We start from the raw sequence: 20,515 nt of genomic DNA on the forward strand, positions 1-20,515 counted from the left end.
AATCCATATTCCCAATGAACTGTGTTTTCAAAAAATAGGAAAGGCTAAACATTCAACCAAGTTATAACTGGTTAGCTTGCAAAATTATTCACTACTTGAGTGATGATTCTTTCATGATTCATTTCTGAATGAGTCAGTGTCAAGAAGAAGCAAGTGGCATAAGAGTATTATTCAAACAATGCAAATTTTCAGAAAGCCACGGGTTCAAATTAAAAGTAGGCTGTGAATTTTGAATAAGTCTCTCCATTCTAGTTTTAAGGAAAGTAATCATAACTTAGGCTCAGGCTTTAAATTTACAAAATTCTATTTTGTAAGTAGTGAATCAGAACAGTTGACCTCCATATTTTTTTTCAACTTTTATCACTTTTAATTATATCTGCAGCATCCGTTTGCAGCAAGGACTCACCTGCTTGTCCAGGATCACCCCCTTGATCAAAAGTGGGATTTCCTGAGTCCACGCTTTCCATATTTTTAGCCTCAGTTTCTTTCACGTCTAAGGAAACTAGAAGAGGGGGTGAGCTGGTACTTGAAGATTCTGTATGCAACATGCTTTGTTGAGTTTCAACAGAACAGCACAAGAAGGGTGACATCTCTGTTTCCCTCAGGACAGATTGCAGAAGGGACAGTTCTGCCCTCTGAGAATCTGCTTGAATACATTGTCCCATTTGGGAATGATCTTCCTTTGGAAAAGAATGGAGAGAGGAAAATCCTTCTCTTATCTGGTCGGGTTGTTCAACTTCAGCATACTCAGTTTGTGAGTTCTGTTCTTCGGACACAATATTATGAGATGAAAGGCCTATTTTATTCTGGTCAGATTGTCCACTTTCAGTAGACGGCTCTGTTTGAGACTGGCCACAGGTACCATCATTCTTTTCATCTGGATGTGCAACGTTTGGCTCTGCGTTCAACACTCCCCTTGAGATATCACTGGAACTTTGTTCTTCACACTTCTCAGGAGCCTCCTGATGAATTATGGTGCTTGTTTCCCCAGAGCTACTTACAATATTTGTATCATCTGCCTTTACAGTGGGAGAACAGGGCTTCTGCAAATCACCTGTTTGATGGTCCTCTTGACTCTTCTCTCCTGCTTCTTCCTTTGGGTTTGACGTTCTACACTCCTGTAAATCTTGTTCTTTGTTCGTAGACTGTTCATATTCTTTCAGTTCTTCCCTTGAGATATCACTGGGACGTTGTTCATCACACTTCTCAAGAGCATCCCGATGAATTATGGTACTTGTTTCCCCAAAGCTACTTACAATATTTGTATCATCCGCCTTTACAGTGGGAGAACAGGGCTTCTGCAAATCACCTGTTTGATAGTCCTCTTGACTCTTGTCTTCTGCTTCTTCCTTTGTGTTTGACGTTCTACACTCCTGTGAATCTTGTTCTTTGTTCGTAGACTGTTCATATTCTTTCAGTTCTTCCCTTGAGATATCACTGGGACGTTGTTCATCACGCTTCTCAGGAGCATCCTGATGAATTATGGTACTTGTTTCCCCAGAGCTACTTACAATATTTGTATCATCTGCCTTTACAGTGGGAGAACAGGGCTTCTGAAAATCACCTGTTTGATAGTCCTCTTGCCTCTTCTCTTCTGCTTCTTCCTTTGGGTTTGACGTTCTACACTCCTGTAAATCTTGCTCTTTGTTCGTAGACTGTTCATATTCTTTCAGTTCTTCCCTTGAGATATCACTGGGACGTTGTTCATCACACTTCTCAGGAGCATCCCGATGAATTATGGTACTTGTTTCCCCAAAGCTACTTACAATATTTGCCTTTACAGTGGGAGAACAGGGCTTCTGCAAATCACCTGTTTGATGGTCCTCTTGACTCTTATCTTCTGCTTCTTCCTTTGGGTTTGACGTTCTACACTCCTGTGAATCTTGTTCTTTGTTCGTAGACTGTTCATATTCTTTCAGTTCAACAGTCAGGGTCAACAGATTTCTAATTTCATTCACATTGTCATGAACTGGAGGCTCTTCTGCTGTTCCTTTATTCATTGTGATTTCACTGACATTTGTGATTGGAAAGGCTCCCTCTACAACAGTAAGTATTTTTGGAGTTGATTCACTGCCATTGAAAACTGAAATTATCACCCCCTCTTCTTTTGTCTTCCTAGCCTCATCACGTTCCTCTTCTTGACGGAGTTTTTCTGCTAAGAAAACTTCATTACTTCCAAGGCAAGCATCGGAGTCATCCATCAAATTGGGGGCTGGCTCTCTAACTGGGCTAGCCTGTGCTGATTCTACAGGAGTTTTTAGATCGCTCAAACTGGACACGCTTTCAGAGGGCAGGTTTATTTCCTCATAAAGGTTATGTTTCTTCAGATGGACTGCTTCTTTTATCACTGAGCAGGAGATGGATACAAACAAACAAACAAAGAAAAGATATTTGATTGATTTGATTTGATTTGATTACATTTATATGCCGCCCTTTTCCCCAAGGGGACTCAGGGCGGCTCACAATTCAAATCAGGGGAGGGGGGTACAGACAAGAAATAAAAAAGACGGAACATAACAATACATAATTTAAAAAACACACAGCAGTCATACCATTCGAGGCAGGGGGCAACAGCTCTTTAGCCCCAGGCCTGTCGGAACAGCCAGGTTTTAAGGGCTTTGCGGAAGGCCTGGAGGGTGGTGAGGGTTCGAATCTCCACGGGGAGCTCGTTCCAGAGGGTCGGAGCAGCCACAGAGAAGGCTCTCCTTCGGGTAGTCGCCAGTCGGCATTGGCCGGCGGATGGAATTCGGAGGAGGCCTAATCTGTGGGATCTAATCGGTCTATTGGAGGTAATTGGCCTCTACAACAGTAAGTATTCAGCCATAGTTGAAGAGCACAAAAACATGATGAGAACAAGGCAATATTATCTTGGAAAAACTAAATGGAGGGAAGTGTCTCTTCTCAAATCATCCATAAAGTCAACGAAGCATCTTCCTCAATCCTGTACCCCCATATGTATTAATCTTCAACTCTGACAATGCCCAGGGAAGGTATAGATAATAATATATTTTGATTTTTCAACCCTGGTTTTAAACCTATTGTTTTTTTTTTTTTTTTGGAAGAATCCAAAGACTGCTGAATGAAAAAGATCAAGCTAAAACTTAAAAACTCCTTGAATTAATCGGTCCATTTTTATATACTTGCCAAGAGAAATCAATATGCATCTCACAAGAAGCAAAGTTACCTTTTAAGGATTCATCGAGCAACGTCTGAAACAGAATCTCTTCGTAGACATTCTCAACTTGTATCAAACTGTTATATTCATTAAAGATGTACTGTTCATATTCCTGAAGCATCTACAGTACAAGATATAATTTAAAGTAATAATGGCTAATTGGAAAATAACACATTTACCGAAAAAAATAAAATAAACTGTAATTACAAGTGAGGTTTATTAGAATATCTGAGAGTGAAGGGGTCTTAATCGATCTCTGCAACGAAATGAATTTCACTGGGAACTGCCACAAGTAAAGTAGGCATGGAAAGACAATGTGGTTTGCAAAAAATATTATGAGTACAGAATATCGGCACATTCTTCATTTACTAATGATTTCTTCATTCTTTTGCCAATCACTCTTTGATGTTGAATGTTGTTTGAATGTTTATTTTATTTATATGCCGCCCTTTCCCCCCGAAGGGGACTCAGGGCGGCTCACAACTCAAACCAGGGAAGGGGGATACAAACAAAAAATTAAAACGACACAAAACAATACATAATTTAAAACACACAACAGTCATACCATTCGAGACGGGGGCAACGTTTCTTTAGCCCCCAGGCCTGTCGGAACAGCCAGGTTTTAAGGGCTTTGCGGAAGGCCTGGAGGGTGGTGAGGGTTCGAATCTCCACGGGGAGTTCGTTCCAGAGGGTCGGAGCAGCCACAGAGAAGGCTCTCCTCCGGGTAGTCGCCAGTCGGCACTGGCCGGCGGATGGAATACGGAGGAGGCCTAATCTGTGGGATCTGATCGGTCTATTGGAGGTAATTGGCAGCAGGCGGTCTCTCAAGTACCCAGGTCCAATACCATGAAGGGCTTTATAAGTGATGACTAGCGCCTTGAAGTGTATCCGAAGACCAATAGGCAGCCAGTGCAGCTCGCGGAGGATAGGTATTACGTGGGTGAACTGAGGTGCACCCACGATCGCTCGCGCGGCTGCATTCTGGACAAGCTCGAGTCGCCGAATGCTCTTCAAGGGCTGCCCCATGTAGAGCACGTTGCAGTAGTCCAGTCTAGGACTACTGCACCAGGAATGTGGCTATCAATTTTCTAAATGGGTAAAATATCTTTTCTAATATCTCTATACCGATTAAAAAAATCATGTAGCCTTTTGCAAGCTGCCCTCCTCTTTCTCAAGCTCCGAAAACCCATTCCGAGAAGATGCCACAAATACTATGTACATGTTCATATGTCTTTCCATCTGTTTTTAAAATATCTCACTCTTACATATATTCTGTTTCTTAACAGAATGTCCCTAAGAAGAACTGCGTGAATTAGTTTTTCGAGGAAACATAACACACGCTTTTTTAGACAGAGGGTTATATAAGTTCTAACTCATTTTTATAGGTATAATATGCAAAGGCTTCTTGGCAGCATCTTATCATTTTGCCCAAAGTAACTTTTAATTATCTTTTCATATTTCAGAAGAATACAGATCCTCTCCAAGGTCCCCTTCAATTCTTATATTTTATGATTTGTTCTAACATGAGGAACTAACCGTATCTTGTGCCCAATATATTCCTTTGGCTTTCAAGGAAAAAAGAAAAGAAAAGACTAGCTTTTTTACAACAACCTTGGAGTTTTAGGAAGAGAGATAGGTTTAAGAAAAAACTTGTCACACGTAATCTAGATCAGTGAAAATCCACAGGATTTAAGTTAACCATAAATCCTACAGATTAGCCCTAAGAATAACTAAGGACAACTCCAACTCACTGTTGCTGTCTTGTCTCTATCATTTCATTTTGACAGACTTTAAAACTAAAGAACTATTGTCTGCTGACATTATTAGCATTTTAGTTTTGATTTGCAAATACCTTTGGGTCATATATGTCAGTATATTAACCTACCGGTTTACACGTTGAAGCCAATGTCCGCTGAAGTGTGGGCAGAGTGACTTGGATCAATATATCCTGAAATATCCTCTTCCGGATAGTACTGCTATCATAATCATATTGCTGCCATATAAGTTGTGTAAAAAGAAGAATCCGGTATGAGATTTTGGAAACACCTACTTCCCAACTTCCTCCCCTGCTAATGTATACTAAAATCAAGCGTGGCACGACAAAACCGCGGTCCACTAAAGCGCGCCCCATTAAAGCGCGTCGCTGACGTCATCAGCAGCGCGACAACAGTGACCGCGGAGAAAAAAGGGCGCTTTAAAAAGCGCTTTGAAAGCAAGCCGATTCACGTTAAGGTAAGGGTTAGGTTTCGGTTTAGGGTTAGGTTAAGGGTTAGGGTTAGGTTTAGGGTTAGGTTAAGCGTTAGGTTTAGGGTTAGGTTAAGGGTTAGCGTTAGGTTTAGCATTAGGTTAAGGGTTAGGGTTAGGTTAAGGGTTAGGGTTAGGGTTAGGTTTCGGGGGGTTAGGTTTAGGGGTTAATTTTAGCTTTAGTGTTCACAGCGTGCTTTTTTCGTCGCGCTGTGATGACGTCAGGTACGCGGTTTTGGCGAGCGCGCTTTAGTCGACCGCGGTTTTGTGGTGGAACCAAATCAAGCATAAAGCCAATAACTATCTCTAAATATACAGACATTTTTTATCTGTAGGATCACAGCAAACTCGATGTTATCCTTTTTTTATAAATATATAATTTTTTTTACTAAGGAAGTTTTCAACAGAATAAAAACAGTGCTGCAATTTGAACATTGAAAGAACAAAGAAAAATAATAATTAAAGAAGCGATGAGAGAAGTAGAAAAAGAAAGGAAAGTTACAAAGATCTTGAGAAAATAGGAAGTTACTTCTTTGCAGCAAACCTGGAATAAACTTTTTTATTCCTAGTGTGTTTATTTTGTTAATTTATTCATTCATTTATTCTTAATATTAGATCTGGGTATATGGCATTGTATAAACAATAAAATGCAGAGATGCCTTTTATGTCATCTTTCTAAAATGTGCCCCTAGGTTGCAGTTCCCAGAATTCCCAGCACATCTAAATACATCAGGTTGGCGAACTCTCAGCCCTACATGGCAATAACATTATAACCCAACATTCCTACTTTGAGAACAAGCAAAAGAAATAAATACTTCACCTTAAGAACACGAAGTTTGACTTTTTCTATGGCCGTTGCCGTTTTGGTTACGTCTTTGGAGTGATTTAAACCCAGTAGCTGCTCAAATGTATATACTGCATTTTCCAGAATCTAAAAACAGATTAAAAAATAGTTGCCTTATTTATTTTCTTGCAACGGTCCATCTGCCACTCAGATCTCTCTCTTTGTCAACATCTAGTTGTACGTAGAAATATTTATTTATAAGGCATGCTGGCAATGTTTTTTCTTATTATTGCAAATAACTTTGTCTTTATGAATTATTCCATGAATTTATTTGCACACGAAGTTATAATGCAGAGTTTTTTTTTGTTTATGTTAGTACATAAACAAAATGTTAGTGATGTCAGTACATCACTCATGCCCTCGTCCTTTCTCGCCTGGACTACTGTAACGCTCCCTACATGGGGCTGCCCTTGAAGAGCACCCGGAGGCTTCAACTGGTCCAGAATGCGGCTGCGCGGGTTATCATGGGGGCATCTAGGTGCTCCCGTGTTACACCCCTTTTAGGCGGCCTGCACTGGTTGCCGGTTGTCTTTAGGGTGCGATTCAAGGTACTAATTATGACCTTTAAAGCGCTCCATGGCTTAGGCCCAGGGTACCTGCGAGACCACCTACTGCCACCAGTAGCCTCCCACCGCCCAGTGCGATCCCACTGAGTTGGCCTCCTCAGGGTGCCGTCGGCCAGACAGTGTCGGCTAGCGACCCCCAGGGGGAGAGCCTTCTCTGTGGGAGCCCCTTCCCTCTGGAATGAGCTGCCCCCGGAGCTTCGCATAACCCCCGACCTCCGGTCCTTCCGACGCGGCCTAAAAAGTTGGCTTTTCCAGCAAGCCGACCTGGCCTGAACAAAACAAAATAAATGATTGATCATTGTTAATTTTAATTCGAATTTTTTTAAATGTTATTGTTAATCTTAATTAGGTTTATTTTTTGGATACGCTATCTATTTTTTTTTTAACTTTTGTAATATGTGTTGTTGTTGTTTTTTAATGTTGTACGCCGCCCTGAGTCCTTGGGAGAAGGGTAGCATATAAATCCAACAAACAAACAAACAAACATTATATAAACTCATGTATTAGAGATTTTAAATCATGCTCAAGAAACTGTGGCTTAGCATAATCCAAAAACCATTTATGGTTTATATCATCAGAACCTTGCCAGATGGAAGTGAATCTACCTTCATGACTACATGATTGAGAGATTTGCTTTAAGGAGTCTTGGTTATATATCTAAAGGGAATTCTAACTTGCATTTGGAAACCCAAATTATTACAAATCAAGAGAAGGAGTAACCAAGTATTGGTTGGCAAGTAATCCAAACGCGTGACCCGTCAAATGCGCGCCCGACTAAAGCACGCCGACAAAACCGTGGTGAGAAAACCACAAGGTCGAAAGCGCTTCCACAAGAGCGCCGACAAAACCGCACCCACAAAAGCGCGATTAGGGTTAAGGTAAGGGTTAGGGTTAGAGTTATTATGTTGTTGTCGCATTGTTGTTGATGGCACGCTTTCGTCAGCGCGCATTTACCAGCGCGCTTCTGTGGGCGCGATTTTGACCTTGCTGTTTTCTCGCCGCGGTTTTGTCGGCGCGCTTTTGTCAAGCGCGCATCTGTCGGTGAACCATCCCAACCTATATTAAACTCCTCAGAAGATCAGCCTGCCTATTGCTGATGGCCAAAGTATATATGAATCCTATCATACCTCCTGCATTACATTGTGTGTCCTCTGGATAATTATGTCGATGTTGTGGAATTTGAAGCGGGTCTTGAGATCCTGGTGTTGCTCTTGAAGAAAATTGACTTTTAGATAGGATGGCTCCATTTTGACAGAGTCGTATGGCAGGTTCGTCAGGTGATTCACATTCTGTCAAGAAACACAGATTGGGAAGGAAGTAGATTTTCCGGTAGTGGTACATTTACTGTCCATTCAAAAATTAGAAGGTTGTGTAACCTGGTAGTTACACAATTACAGCAGCCCTTCGTGTCATATGGGTAACTGAGAAAGGTTTCTGGAGTTCTGCTGGCACTCCTGAAGTAAAAAGGAATGATTAAGCCAGAGGTGGGTTCCTACCAGTTCGCACCTATTCGGTAGAACCGGTTCGTCAAATCTACCGAACCGGTTAGAAGAGGTTCCACCAGTGGACCCGGAAAGCAGGCCACACCTACAGAAGAGGTTTCAAACATTTTTTGAAACCCACCACTGGTCCTTGGATATGATTATTCTACACTATCATGCTCATATTTATAAAACTCAGTGCCTCTGTGAAAGGTAAGGATGACTACTGCGTTTGTTGCACAATCAGAACATTGCGTGTGTCGAAGTTGTTTTAACGCAAACCAAAGATGCCTTTTAAAAAACAAGTTTACATCCTATTCTTATGCATGCCAGTGCTGTGTGTGAGGTAATTTAAGGTGGTTCTGACAAGTGTCGTCGGCATCTTCATATCCGGTCATATGGGCGGCCAGCCACTCCCATCCGGTCACATGGGTGGCAAGCCACTCCCACAAAGGAGGCCACACCCACAGAGCAGGTTCGAACAATTTTTGTAACCCACCACTGGTGATGACCCCAAGTGACTCCCATCCATGCAGAAGGCAAACAATTTAGTATCATGGCTTCCTTACCTCATTAAGTGTTGCAACATCATTTGTTGCTTGAAAGGTTTGGCTGATTGCGTTGACTTCCTTTTCAAACAGCAGGCAGATTTCGGTGAATCCGGAGCTAACTGGCCCCATGAGTTCCTCCAGTACAGAAGCTAAAAAGGGCTGAATACTTTCACTGCAACAGATCTGGATAGGTTCAGTTATGCTCCCTGAAGATTTAAGATAAACCTGAGTTGAACTCTAAGAAGGAAGAAGACTTTAAACAAAAAATGCCATCTTATATAATTTATTACACTTAGTCCTCCCTTACTGTCTGCACATTCGGCAAACATTTGAATTTGCAACAGCACTGAAAAGGTAGATTTAGAACCAGGCCAGAGGTGGGTTCCTACCAGTTCGTACCTATTCGGTAGAACCGGTTCATCAAATCTATCGAACCGGTTAGAAGAGGTTCCACCAGTGGACCCGGAAAGCAGGCCACACCTACAGAAGAGGTTCCAAAAATTTTTGAAACCCACCACTGGTCCTTGGATATGATTATTCTACACTATCATGCTCATATTTATAAAACTCAGTGCCTGTGTGAAAGGTAAGGATGACTACTGCGTTTGTGGTGCAATCAGAACATTGTGGGTGTTGAAGTTGTTTTAACGCAAACCAAAGATGCCTTTTCAAAAACAAGTTTGCATCATATTCTTATGCATGCCAGTGCTGTGTGTGAGGTAATTTAAGGTGGTTCTGAAAAGTCTCGTCAGTTAGTCTTTGGTAAATTTCTTGACCTTATTGTAATATCATTAAAACAGCTATAAATGTTGGGGTTCAGTCATTGTAGCAGTGGTGGGATTCAGCCGGTTCGCACCTATTCGGGAGAACCGGTTGGTAACTTTCTAAGTAGTTCAGAGAACCGGTTGTTGGAAGAAATCTCCTTTCGTTTTTTCCCCACTTTACAGGGCTAATCCTGTAAGGAAGGCAGGAAGGAAGGAACATTCTGGTGTTGTTTCTAGCCTGATCTTTATTGCTCTGCTCACAGAAACTGCCTCTCCGGTTAACCCTTATTACATTGTCACAGCTAAGGCGAAGCGCCCATCGACCTGAGTGATTTTGAGTTGGCCACGCCCACCCAGTCACATGACCACCGAGCCCCACCTACCCAGATAGTCATTAGGGCAGAGAATTGGTTGTTAAATTATTTGAATCCCACCACTGCATTGTAGAGATACTCCATATCTGACTCTGTGCCGAACGATCTACCCGCAGAGATCCGGACCCTTACCACTCTCCCGGCCTTCCGTAAAGCAGTTAAGACATGGTTGTTCCGGCAGGCCTGGGGCTGTTGATGGATATCCAGCCCCCGCTTAGATGTAATGGATGATGTGAATTTTTAATATTGTATTTTTCTATTTTTAAATTTAAACTGTTTCTGTCTTGCTGTGAGCCGCCCAGAGTCCCGATGGGAGTGGGCGGCATACAAATTTTAATAAACCTTAAACCTTAAACCATAGCAGGTAGCTAAAACCCTTTTTAATGATATTACAATATGATAATTAATTATTTCTAACTCAAGCTAATAAAGTTTGCTCAGGGACGGAACTGATTTGCAGATTCTGCTACTATGAAATTGTCCAATATTCTGACAAGACATGCAACCAGGGTGGATTTGATTTAAATCGTGATTTAAATCACTAGTAAACAGGCTTGATTTAAACCAACTCGATTTCAGTCATAATTTTGGGAGAGCAACTGTCACCTCCGCCCCACAGCGACTCCTTCTCTGACCTGCTGTTGACTCACCGAGAGTCCCAATATTGCAGAATATACAGCCTCTCGTGCTACGTAACTAAGTTACATTTCATGCTGAATAAACTAAATTATTAATGCATCTTAAACAGAAAGCTATCTTTAGATCGATTTTAACTCAAAAAGCATTTCATTAAAGTAAATTTAATAAAAATAAAAAAACAGGATCTAAATAAAAAAACCATCATTTTTATCCACCCTGCATGCAACCCAGTTTATACTTTTTAAAGGGAAAAAAAATCCCTAATTATTCAATGAGGCTAGTTCCGATAAATGTGCACAGAAATGCAGGCCAAAACTAGAAGTGCTATTGATCATCTTCATTTGTACTATATTGCTTATAGGTTCGGGGTGTTTTTTTGTTTTTTTTGTTTTTGTTTTTGCTTTTTAACAAAATAGAATTAGATCATAGAGCCGAGGTGGCGCAGTGGTTAGAGTGCAGCACTGCAGGCTCCTTCAGCTGACTGCAGTTCTGCAGTTCGGCTGTTCAAATCTCACCGGCTCAAGGTTGACTCAGCCTTCCATCCTTCCGAGGTGGGTAAAATGAGGACCCGGATTGTCCATACCCCTAATGCAATGTGTGTGATACCCCTCCCACGTGCCCGCTCTGCACATGCGCCCGTGACCCCCTCATGCATGTCCGTGCGCCCCGCCCGCGCCCCATTTTGGACCTCCCTGCAGCCTCCTGGGACCAAAAATGGGCCGTGGGAAGGCGTGCTGCACCCCCAACACTCCCCCCTCCCCCTGCGCATGCGTGGCAGAAACCCAATAAGCAAGTGGCCGGTGGGAGGCGCAGGCACATGCACAGTGGAGCTGAGCTGGGGCAACAGCTGACGTCCCCCACAGAGAGGGCTCCGCGTGCCACAAATGCTAATTTGTGACATTCAATTTACCTTTTATTTTCGTAGCCAGAAAGTCTTTCGAAGCCACAATCTGGTCTATGTTTGAACGAATAGTTCCCTCTAGTCCTCGAGTGGCCTCTTTGCATTCTTCTTTCAGAGCACGTAAACCATCCGATACCTGATCATGTACCAAATGGTATGTTTCTTCTAGAATCTATAACAAAAAGCAGGAATGAAATTTTTTGCCAGCCATGCAAACCAGCTCCAAACCAGCTTCATAAATTAACCATGAAGGTAATGATTGTTCTTGTAATTAATATAGAACTATAAATATATATATATGTGGATGCCCGGCAACGGAGAGCTAATAGGTGTAAGGAACAGTTACGCGGTTACATATATATACAAAGGCAACAGTAAAAATATTGGGTTTCTGTCTGGATGGTCTCTTGTGACGAGCCGATAGACAGAGAATGGAAGCAGTAGACTTCCTCCCATATTTGGGCATACCAGGGGTTGTGACACTAAATACATACCTATTTCCCTGGCTCAGCTGATAAAGGAGGAGAACCTTGTGGCTTAGTGGTTAGATTACAGAGGACTATCTATAATCTTTGCCTCTCGGGGGCTATTTCCAGCTGCAACATCTCTTGATAGATACTAGCTAACTAACTAAAGAAATCCAGGGAAAGGAAGAATCAGAATTCTACCAGATATGGGATAAATGATATAGGTGGATGGAGGAAAGAAACAAAAATCAATGAAAGAATAGCAATAGCAATAGCAGTTAGACTTATATACTGCTTCATAGGACTTTCAGCCCTCTCTAAGCGGTTTACAGAGTCAGCATATCGCCCCCAACAACAACCCGGGTCCTCATTTTACCCACCTCGGAAGGATGGAAGGCTGAGTCAACCCTGAGCCAGTGAGATTTGAACAGCCGAACTGCAGATAACAGTCAGCTGAAGTGGCTGCAGTACAGCACTCTAACCACTGCGCCACCTCGGCTCTTATATATAACAACACTCCAAAAATAATAGTTATGAGTAAAATAAGAGGGTTAAGAATGGTGAAATCCAAATGAAATACAATAGAAGGGGAAATAATATAAGGTGAGCGGTATCGATGGATGATTTGCTATTATAAAAAAACAGGAAGTTCCTATTCCTATTGTATTGTGTAAATGTGGTGTACGTCTAAGTTTTGTGTGTGCGTATTTTACATGTTTGTTAATAAAAATATTTATTAAAAAAAAGAAAAAAGAAAAGAAGTAGTTGTTATCAACATGTTTTTTTTTTTAAAAAAAAGAACTTTGTGATCAGGAAATATAGTACTTACCCCGAACCACGCCCGCTTTCGCTCATTCCTTTTCCCTTTCATTTTAGGGAGCACCATGCTCTGAAGGCTGGAGAGGAGTTCCTCCATCACAAGGTTGCTAAGAATCTGAAAAGAGATAAACATTTAATAATTTTTTTTTCTTTAGCCTCAAAAGCACAGAAATTAGCTGCGAAATAAATTAACAATGATACAATGAAAAACTGATACATCTATGAATTGAATACTCTAGAATTTTTTGCTTTAAAAAGGATAAGGATAATAATGATTTTATGTACACTTGATAGAGGATTGGTGATATAATGTATAACGTTAAGAACATATTACAATGATATCTTGTTGTTGATAAATAATTTTAATAAGGGAATAATTGAAAATTGGTATATATATATATATATATATATATATATATATATATATATATATATATATAATGTGTGTGTGTGTGTGTGTGTGTGTGTTTTATATATGTGTGTGTGTGTGTGTTTTATTTGTGCTGATAAATAAATAAAGGGAGACTAGTATAGATCTATTTCAAGCTATTTAGCTCTCATCAGCTGGCATATCCTTACTGGGATTTGAACCTGCTATCTAGCTCAATGGTTAACACATCTGCCTAAGAGGCAATAGAGCACAGGTTCGATTCCCAGCAAGGGTATGGCTAGCTGATGAGAGCTAAATAGCTTGAAATAGATCTATACTAGTCTCCCTTTATTTATTTATCAGCATAAATATAACAAATGTAACAAAAAGGCAACAGTAAAAAATATTGGGTTTCTGTCTGGATGGTCTCTTGTGACGAGTCGAAGGACAGAGAGTGGAAGTGTGACCTTCCTCCCATATTTGGGCATACCAGGGGTTGTGACTTTAAATATATGTATGTATGTATGTATGTATGTATGTATGTATGTATGTGTATGTGTATGTATGTATATATATATATATATGTAGCGACTATTTAGAATATTTTGTTGAAAAATGAAGGAATAAGATTTCTGTTTGAATGTATGGTGTACAAGGATAATAATGAACATAAGCATACCTGATAGTTGATTGGTGGAATTATGCATAATTGAAAATAGTGATATACAAATATAAATGGTTGGTTAAAAAAACATTTTTTCTATCAAATGGGGATTATATAAAGGTATACTGTTATCAAATAGACAATCAAGAATGTAAGGGAATCATGATTTACTGCGAAAAAATAATACTAATTGTAACTGAACATATACTGTACAATGAAAGTGAGGCATTTAGTTATACTAGATGAAAAATCTGAGATGGTAAATGTTATTCGAGAATATGGATGTTAAAACACCTGTAACCAAATGACATGCTGTATGTGATGATCCTTTTTTTGTTTTTTATTGTTGCCTGTATGTGTTGTCTGTGTAATAAAAATAAAAATTTATATTTAAAAAAAAGCAAATTGGTTTGACCTGAAAATGGTTGAGATGAACATCCTTTTCACAAAAAAATCTTTCCATCAAGAATGGAGTTCTGTCCAAAAGAATGGAAGACTTTTCGTGACAGTTTCCTATACCCCACACTTCCCAATATCAGTACCTGGTTTTCATTTCCTATAATTATTTCTGACAGTCCGTAATGGCCTTTCTCCTGGCGGAAAAACTGGACCGCTTCTAAAAATGCTTGACTTTCAAAGGAAGGCTGCTTGAAATGAGCTGAAAGACACAAGAAACAAATAAATGGATTGGATAAATAAATAAATAAATAAATAAATAAATAAATAAATAAATAAATAAATAAATAAATAAATAAATAAATAAATAAATGTGATGGATAAATAAACGTGATGTTGGTTTTCTTTCTCATAAAGAAGATAAAAACCTTGGATGCTTCTTTAGCTATTCATTCTGGATACCGATAGCACTTAGATTTATATACCACTTCACAGTGTTGTATAGCCCTGTCTAAGCGGTTTACAGAGTCAGCATATTGCCACCCCACCCCCAAACAACAACTTGAGTCCTCCTTTTACCAACCTCAGAAGAGTGGAAGGCTGAATCAACCTTGAGCCGGTCATGTTCGAACTCCAAACTGCGGGCAGAGTCAGCCTGCAATACTGCATTCTAACCACTGCATGCATCAAGGCTGCTATCTGGAGGATTTATTTATTTATTTTGTAGTTACAGTACTTGTTTTTTCAGTTGCTAGACATGAAATAATTCTGATGGGCAAAGTCTACCATGAAACTAACCAGACAAGTAATGTACCATGCTATATGAAAGCTCAGCCTTGGCATCTCGTACCCATGATTAACTTGTCATTTGTGTGTGAGAGCATCCCTGTAGCATTTTCTCTAAGACGTTTTTTGTTCTGGGAAAGCTTTAGGAGCGAAAACCTCACAGCAACCCACCTTAAAAAGATCCTAATATTAATATATCATTTGATCAACTTTTATTAGATTTGAAATTTATTGTTTTAATTATACTAAGATGAATTGTCCTGATAGAATAGAATAGAATTTTATTATTTGTATGCCACCCTTCTCCGGGAGGACTCAGGGCGGCGAACAATTCAAGGAGGGAAAAAAGGGGAACATAAAAAACAAAATACAAATAATAAAAGTAAACAACAGTCACACAACCGTACATGTCGAGAGGGGAGGGAACTCATCAACCCCAGGCCTGCCGGCAAAGCCAGGTTTTGACGGCTTTTCGGAAGGCCTGGAGAGAGGTGAGGGTCCGAATCCCTGCGGGGAGCTCATTCCAGAGGGCGGGAGCTGCCACAGAGAAGGCCCTCCCCCGGGTAGTAGCCAGGTGGCATTGGCTGGTAGATGGCACCCGGAGGAGGCCAACCCTGTGAGATCTAATGGGTCTGTGGGAGGTAATTGGCAGCAGGCGGTCTCTCAAGTACCCAGATCCAATACCATAAAGTATATAAGGCTTGAGACAACCAGACAGATTAAAAAATACCTTTCTAACTACCTGGACCAGAAATCAACATAGATATCTTTAATTTGACCACTATATAGCTGTAAACTTCCAAATAGTCCTCCACAAAGTAATGGAATAATTCTAATAATACAAGAAGAAGAAATGCATTCTAGGAAGCAAAGTACATTTCGGTGTAAGCAAGTGTGAATTGATACACGTTGGCAGAGAAATCCAAAATTTCATTTATTTATGGGATCTATTTATGGCAGTGACCAGGAGCTTTTTTCCACACCGTTTGAATCCGACACATAAACTGGTTGTAAATGAAATCAATTGAACAAGACCCTTTCTGGATTTCAACTCTTTCTTCTATTTTCATGATATTCACGTGAGGGCTTGTTACTGCCAGTTTCGGTGATGTGCGGTGAGGTTTACGGCTGGTGAGGCAGCAATTTTTTTAGGCTTGTGGACTTCAACTCCCAGAATTCCACAGCCAGGCATGCTCAGTTCCGATTTAAAGCGACAGCATTTGATTTTCTCCTTTGCTAAATAAGTTTCCTTCTTTCTTTTTCTTTTTCTTATACCTTCCCCTCCTTCCTCCCTCTCTCCCCCCTCTCTCAAACACACACACACACACAAAGTTGCACCAGGAGGATGAAGTTTGAATTCATCCCCCTCCCTCCGACCCACACGTATCTTGGGAATTAATTTTGTCACCACTGAATTTAATCTAAACAATCTTCTGTACCATTATGCTCTACCTCTTCTGAAAATTGGAATAATATCCCAAAACTAATCTTTGGAATAACAAACACGATTATTTATTATGGTTGAGTCTAATAACCAGGGAACTATTAAAATGTATTAGATAGCTTTGCCTGCTATGTAGCACAACATACTGTATATACTCAAGTATAAGCCTAGTTTTTCAGCCCACTTTTTGAGCTGAAAAAAGGCGCCTCGGCTTATACTCGAGTCAGTGAAAAATTTGCCCGAAATGGAGGAGAAAAAGGGGCGGGGCCATGCCGCTGGGTGACGCTCGTGAATGGCCCAGCGCCCCTGAGTTTCCCCTCCCTCTGTGTCAGTTTGCCGCGCAGCGTGCACCGCACCATCCCCCCTCCTCACGTTCTAATGTAATGCAGGGCTATCTTACGATTCCACTTCCTCCCCCTCCTGCTGCTCTGCAACGATGTCCCACCTCCTCCTTGTTATGGCAAGCAGCCACATAGCGATGTCCCACCTCCACTGGTACAGTGATCCAATGATAGGAATCACTGTGCCGTGTGTCATAGGAGGCGGGACATCATCATCACAGCGGGACATCAGCATCATGAGGTGAGTGAAGTATTTCATTGAATACACCGGTATTGTGTGATAATAATTTGTTATGCAGAGCAAATTTTTACAATGGCTACTGTATATTTAATGGGCACAGGCAGGCTGTATATGTTATTCAATGGGCAATGGCATTATTGGTATCTATTTTTATTTTTGAAATTTATCGGTAGCTGCTGCATTTCCCACCCTAGGCTTATACTCGAGTCAATAACTTTTCCAGTTTTTTGTGGTAAAATTAGGTGCCTCGGCTTATATTCGGATCGGCCTATACTCGAGTATATACGGTAATGACATCATCATTCCACAGGGATGAGACAATTATATATTTTTCTTTTTTTGGGAACAAACTATTAGCTTGCTATAGTACAATTCTAGCAAACATGAGACTATTTTGTGGATTGTGGCATCTGAACCCGAATTAAGCATATTATCTGCACAGAATACTCTTCTGTTCTAAATAGGAAGTTAATGAAATTGAAATATAGCTTCTTAAGAACTTACTTTTGCAAAACTTTTTGTTAATTAATTTTACTCCCCTATTCAATTTAAATCTGGGATGGAGGAATAGGAATGGCAATTATTAATGAAAAAAAATTAGCTACGGAAGAAGAAAAAAAGGAACCTGGAATCAGAGTTTGTTTCAACTTATGGTTTGAGAGACACTATGATCCTAAACTCCTATACCATGATCCTAGTTTGTTCACCCATGATTTAGTATGACTCTTTACCTTGTTATAATTAAGTGATACTTCTGCTGCATATTTGAGTTTGGACTAGGGGTTCCACCACAAAACTGCGGTAGACAAAAGCGCGCTCGACAAAAGCGCGTACGTGACGTCATCACAGCGTGACGAAAACATCGCGCTGTGAGCGGTAAATTTAAAATTAAAGCGAAAACCTTACCCTAACCCCCCCAAACCTAACCCTAAACCTAACCCTTAACCTAACCCTAAACCTAACCCTAAACCTAACCCTTAACCTAACGCTAAACCTAACGGTAACCCTTAACCTAACGCTAAACCTAACCCTAATGCTTAACGTAACCCTAAACCTAACCCTAACCCTTAACCTAACCCTAACCCTAACCCTAACCCTAAACCTAAACCTAACCCTTACCTTTATGTGAATCGGCTTGCTTTAATTTTATTTTAATTTTAATGTAATTTATTTTTTAATTTTTTTCGTCGCGCTGCTGATGACGTCAGGTACGCGCTTTCGTCGACCGCGGTTTTGTCGACCGCGGTTTTGACAGGTCACGGGACTAGGAGACCTCTAAGGTCCCTTCCAATTCTGTTTTTCTGTTAAGTTCCAGTACACTCCCGATTTTATCTTGAACAGAGAGACTGATTGGGGACCCAAACAAGAATCACCCATTGCAATATCAGTTCCTCTCCAAAATCCTGCTCTTCTCTTCCACTTTCTTCTGACTTTCAGAACATTCGAAAAATTAGAACTTTCTTTTGGTCTGCGTTTCATCTGATGTAGTCACGTTTCCTGTCTTATGTCTTTTCTGGTAACTAATTAATCTTTCAGAGGCTGGGTTCCATTTTAAGCACTTGATCAGCCAACACTAAAAACATTTAACCTTAAAAATAAATGGCGAAACAGCCCTGCAATGCTTCCCAGCTCTACAAATGTCAAAAACACAACACAAACATCACAGAGGAAGCAGTGATGCAACCTGTTGGGGAACTTTCAACTAAGAAGGAAAACTTTAAATCCATGTCTGTGTAACTTAAGCCCAGATGCTTAGACAAATAGACACAGGAAACACTGGGCTTTCTGTCTAGGTCTCTCCTCCATAAATGAACCACTGTGTGAAATAATAAGTCCGTTTTTTTTAAAAAAAAATAAGCCTTGCTCGGTTCTGCTGTTTATTTATCACATGGGAATCTGGATGACATGTCTGTGGCTGTACAGATCCATTTTTCCTGCTCTTCAACCTCTCATCTTCCAAAATGCTACAAGAGGAGCAGAGGTGGGTTCCTACCAGTTCGCACCAGTTCGGTAGAACCGGTTCATCAAATCTACCGAACCGGTTAGAAGAGGTTCCACCAGTGGACCCGGAAAGCAGGCCACACCTACAGAAGAGGTTCCAAAAATTTTTTGAAACCCACCACTGACACACACACACACACACACACACACACAGATTCACACAGAGAAAGAGAAAGAAAGAAAGAAAGAAAGAAAGAAAGAAAGAAAGAAAGAAAGAAGAAAAATAGCAGTTAGATTTATATACCGCTTCATAGGGCTTTCAGCCCTCTCTAAGCGGTTTACAGAGTCAGCATATCGCCCCCAACAACAATCCGGGTCCTCCTTTCACCCACCTCGGAAGGATGGAAGGCTGAGTCAACCTTGAGCCGGTGAGATTAGAACCGCTGAACTGCAGATAACAGTCAGTTGAAGTGGCCTGCAGTACTGCACCCTAACTACTGCGCCACCTCGGCTGAGAGAGAGAGGAAAGAAAAAAAGGAAAAAGGGATAGAGAGACAAAAGGAAGGAGAGAGAGAGAGAGAGAGAGAGAGAGAGAAAGAAAGAAAGAAAACACATGGCTAGCAAGCCACTCCTACCAGGTCACATGGCCGGCAAGCCACTCCCACAAAGGAGGCCACACCCACAGAGTAGGTTCCAAAAATTTTTGAAACCCACCACTGAAGAGGAGAAACAACTAGGTTATCCAATAGTTGGGGGTGTCCAATTGCTAAACTCCTGCAGTAGTGAGAACATGATTTCCTGCATTGTATATAGAAAGACCATTGCAAAACTCAAGAGCTTCCCGAAACAGAAGAGGCAATGTTTTTGGGTTCATGGAACTACTCCCATAAATCTGGAGAAATGAGAGCTATGAGCTGGCATTGAAACATACAACTGTCTATTCATCTTTGCTTCTCAGCAGACCATGCTAATGTTGCAAAGATTGACTGAAAAAGTAGTTTTTACTCCTGTTCTTCATTCTGTCTGCCCTCCCCTTTTTCATTATTAGTTCCCTCTGAATAAGAATCATGATGTCCAGCAAAAATATATCAAATTTCTATATTCTTGGCTCCAGGAAATCTAGAGTAATAGGATAGTTAACTAGTTATCACTTTTAATATAATAGACTTAAGGCAGTGTTTCTCAACCTTGGCAACTTGAAGATGTCTGGATTTCAACTCCCAGAATTCCCCAGCCAGCATTCGCTGGCTGGGGAATTCTGGGAGTTGAAATCCAGACATCTTCAAGTTGCCAAGGTTGAGAAACATTGGACTAAGGGGTCATAGCAATAATTAGAGATAATCTATTGATTTATGTTGGAGCAGATTTGGAAATTTTCAGATGGTAGGAGTGATGATAAAATGGCTTCTGTGTGAATCTTATCCAGTCATGAAATTGTTACTCCAGCCAGTTCCAGAAAACAAATCAGTTTCTTATCTCTAGCCCCAAAGGCTTAAAGCTTTGCTTC

The 20,515-nt window shown here is 40.7% G+C and overlaps 1 protein-coding gene across 1 annotated transcript in view; it reads right to left on the reverse strand.

The window, feature by feature from the left end:
* Positions 1-316: 316 nt before the first annotated feature.
* Positions 317-20,515, reverse strand: part of NIBAN1 (niban apoptosis regulator 1) — a 63,064-nt gene continuing 42,865 nt past the window's right edge. The window contains exons 6-14 of the mRNA XM_087726163.1: positions 14,402-14,517; positions 12,836-12,940; positions 11,549-11,711; positions 8,880-9,067; positions 7,957-8,118; positions 6,240-6,350; positions 5,061-5,168; positions 3,185-3,296; positions 317-2,347 (exon numbers count right to left, since the gene is read on the reverse strand). Of these exons, the coding sequence (XP_087582289.1) occupies positions 351-2,347; positions 3,185-3,296; positions 5,061-5,168; positions 6,240-6,350; positions 7,957-8,118; positions 8,880-9,067; positions 11,549-11,711; positions 12,836-12,940; positions 14,402-14,517 (3,062 nt within the window). The 3' untranslated portion in view covers positions 317-350. The remainder of the gene's footprint in view (positions 2,348-3,184; positions 3,297-5,060; positions 5,169-6,239; positions 6,351-7,956; positions 8,119-8,879; positions 9,068-11,548; positions 11,712-12,835; positions 12,941-14,401; positions 14,518-20,515) is intronic.

The sequence above is a fragment of the Thamnophis sirtalis genome, unplaced genomic scaffold (assembly GCF_051295495.1).
Source record: "Thamnophis sirtalis isolate CommonGarterSnake01/CBP01778 unplaced genomic scaffold, rThaSir2_p1.2 scaffold_12, whole genome shotgun sequence".
Taxonomy (NCBI): Eukaryota; Metazoa; Chordata; class Lepidosauria; order Squamata; family Natricidae; genus Thamnophis; species Thamnophis sirtalis.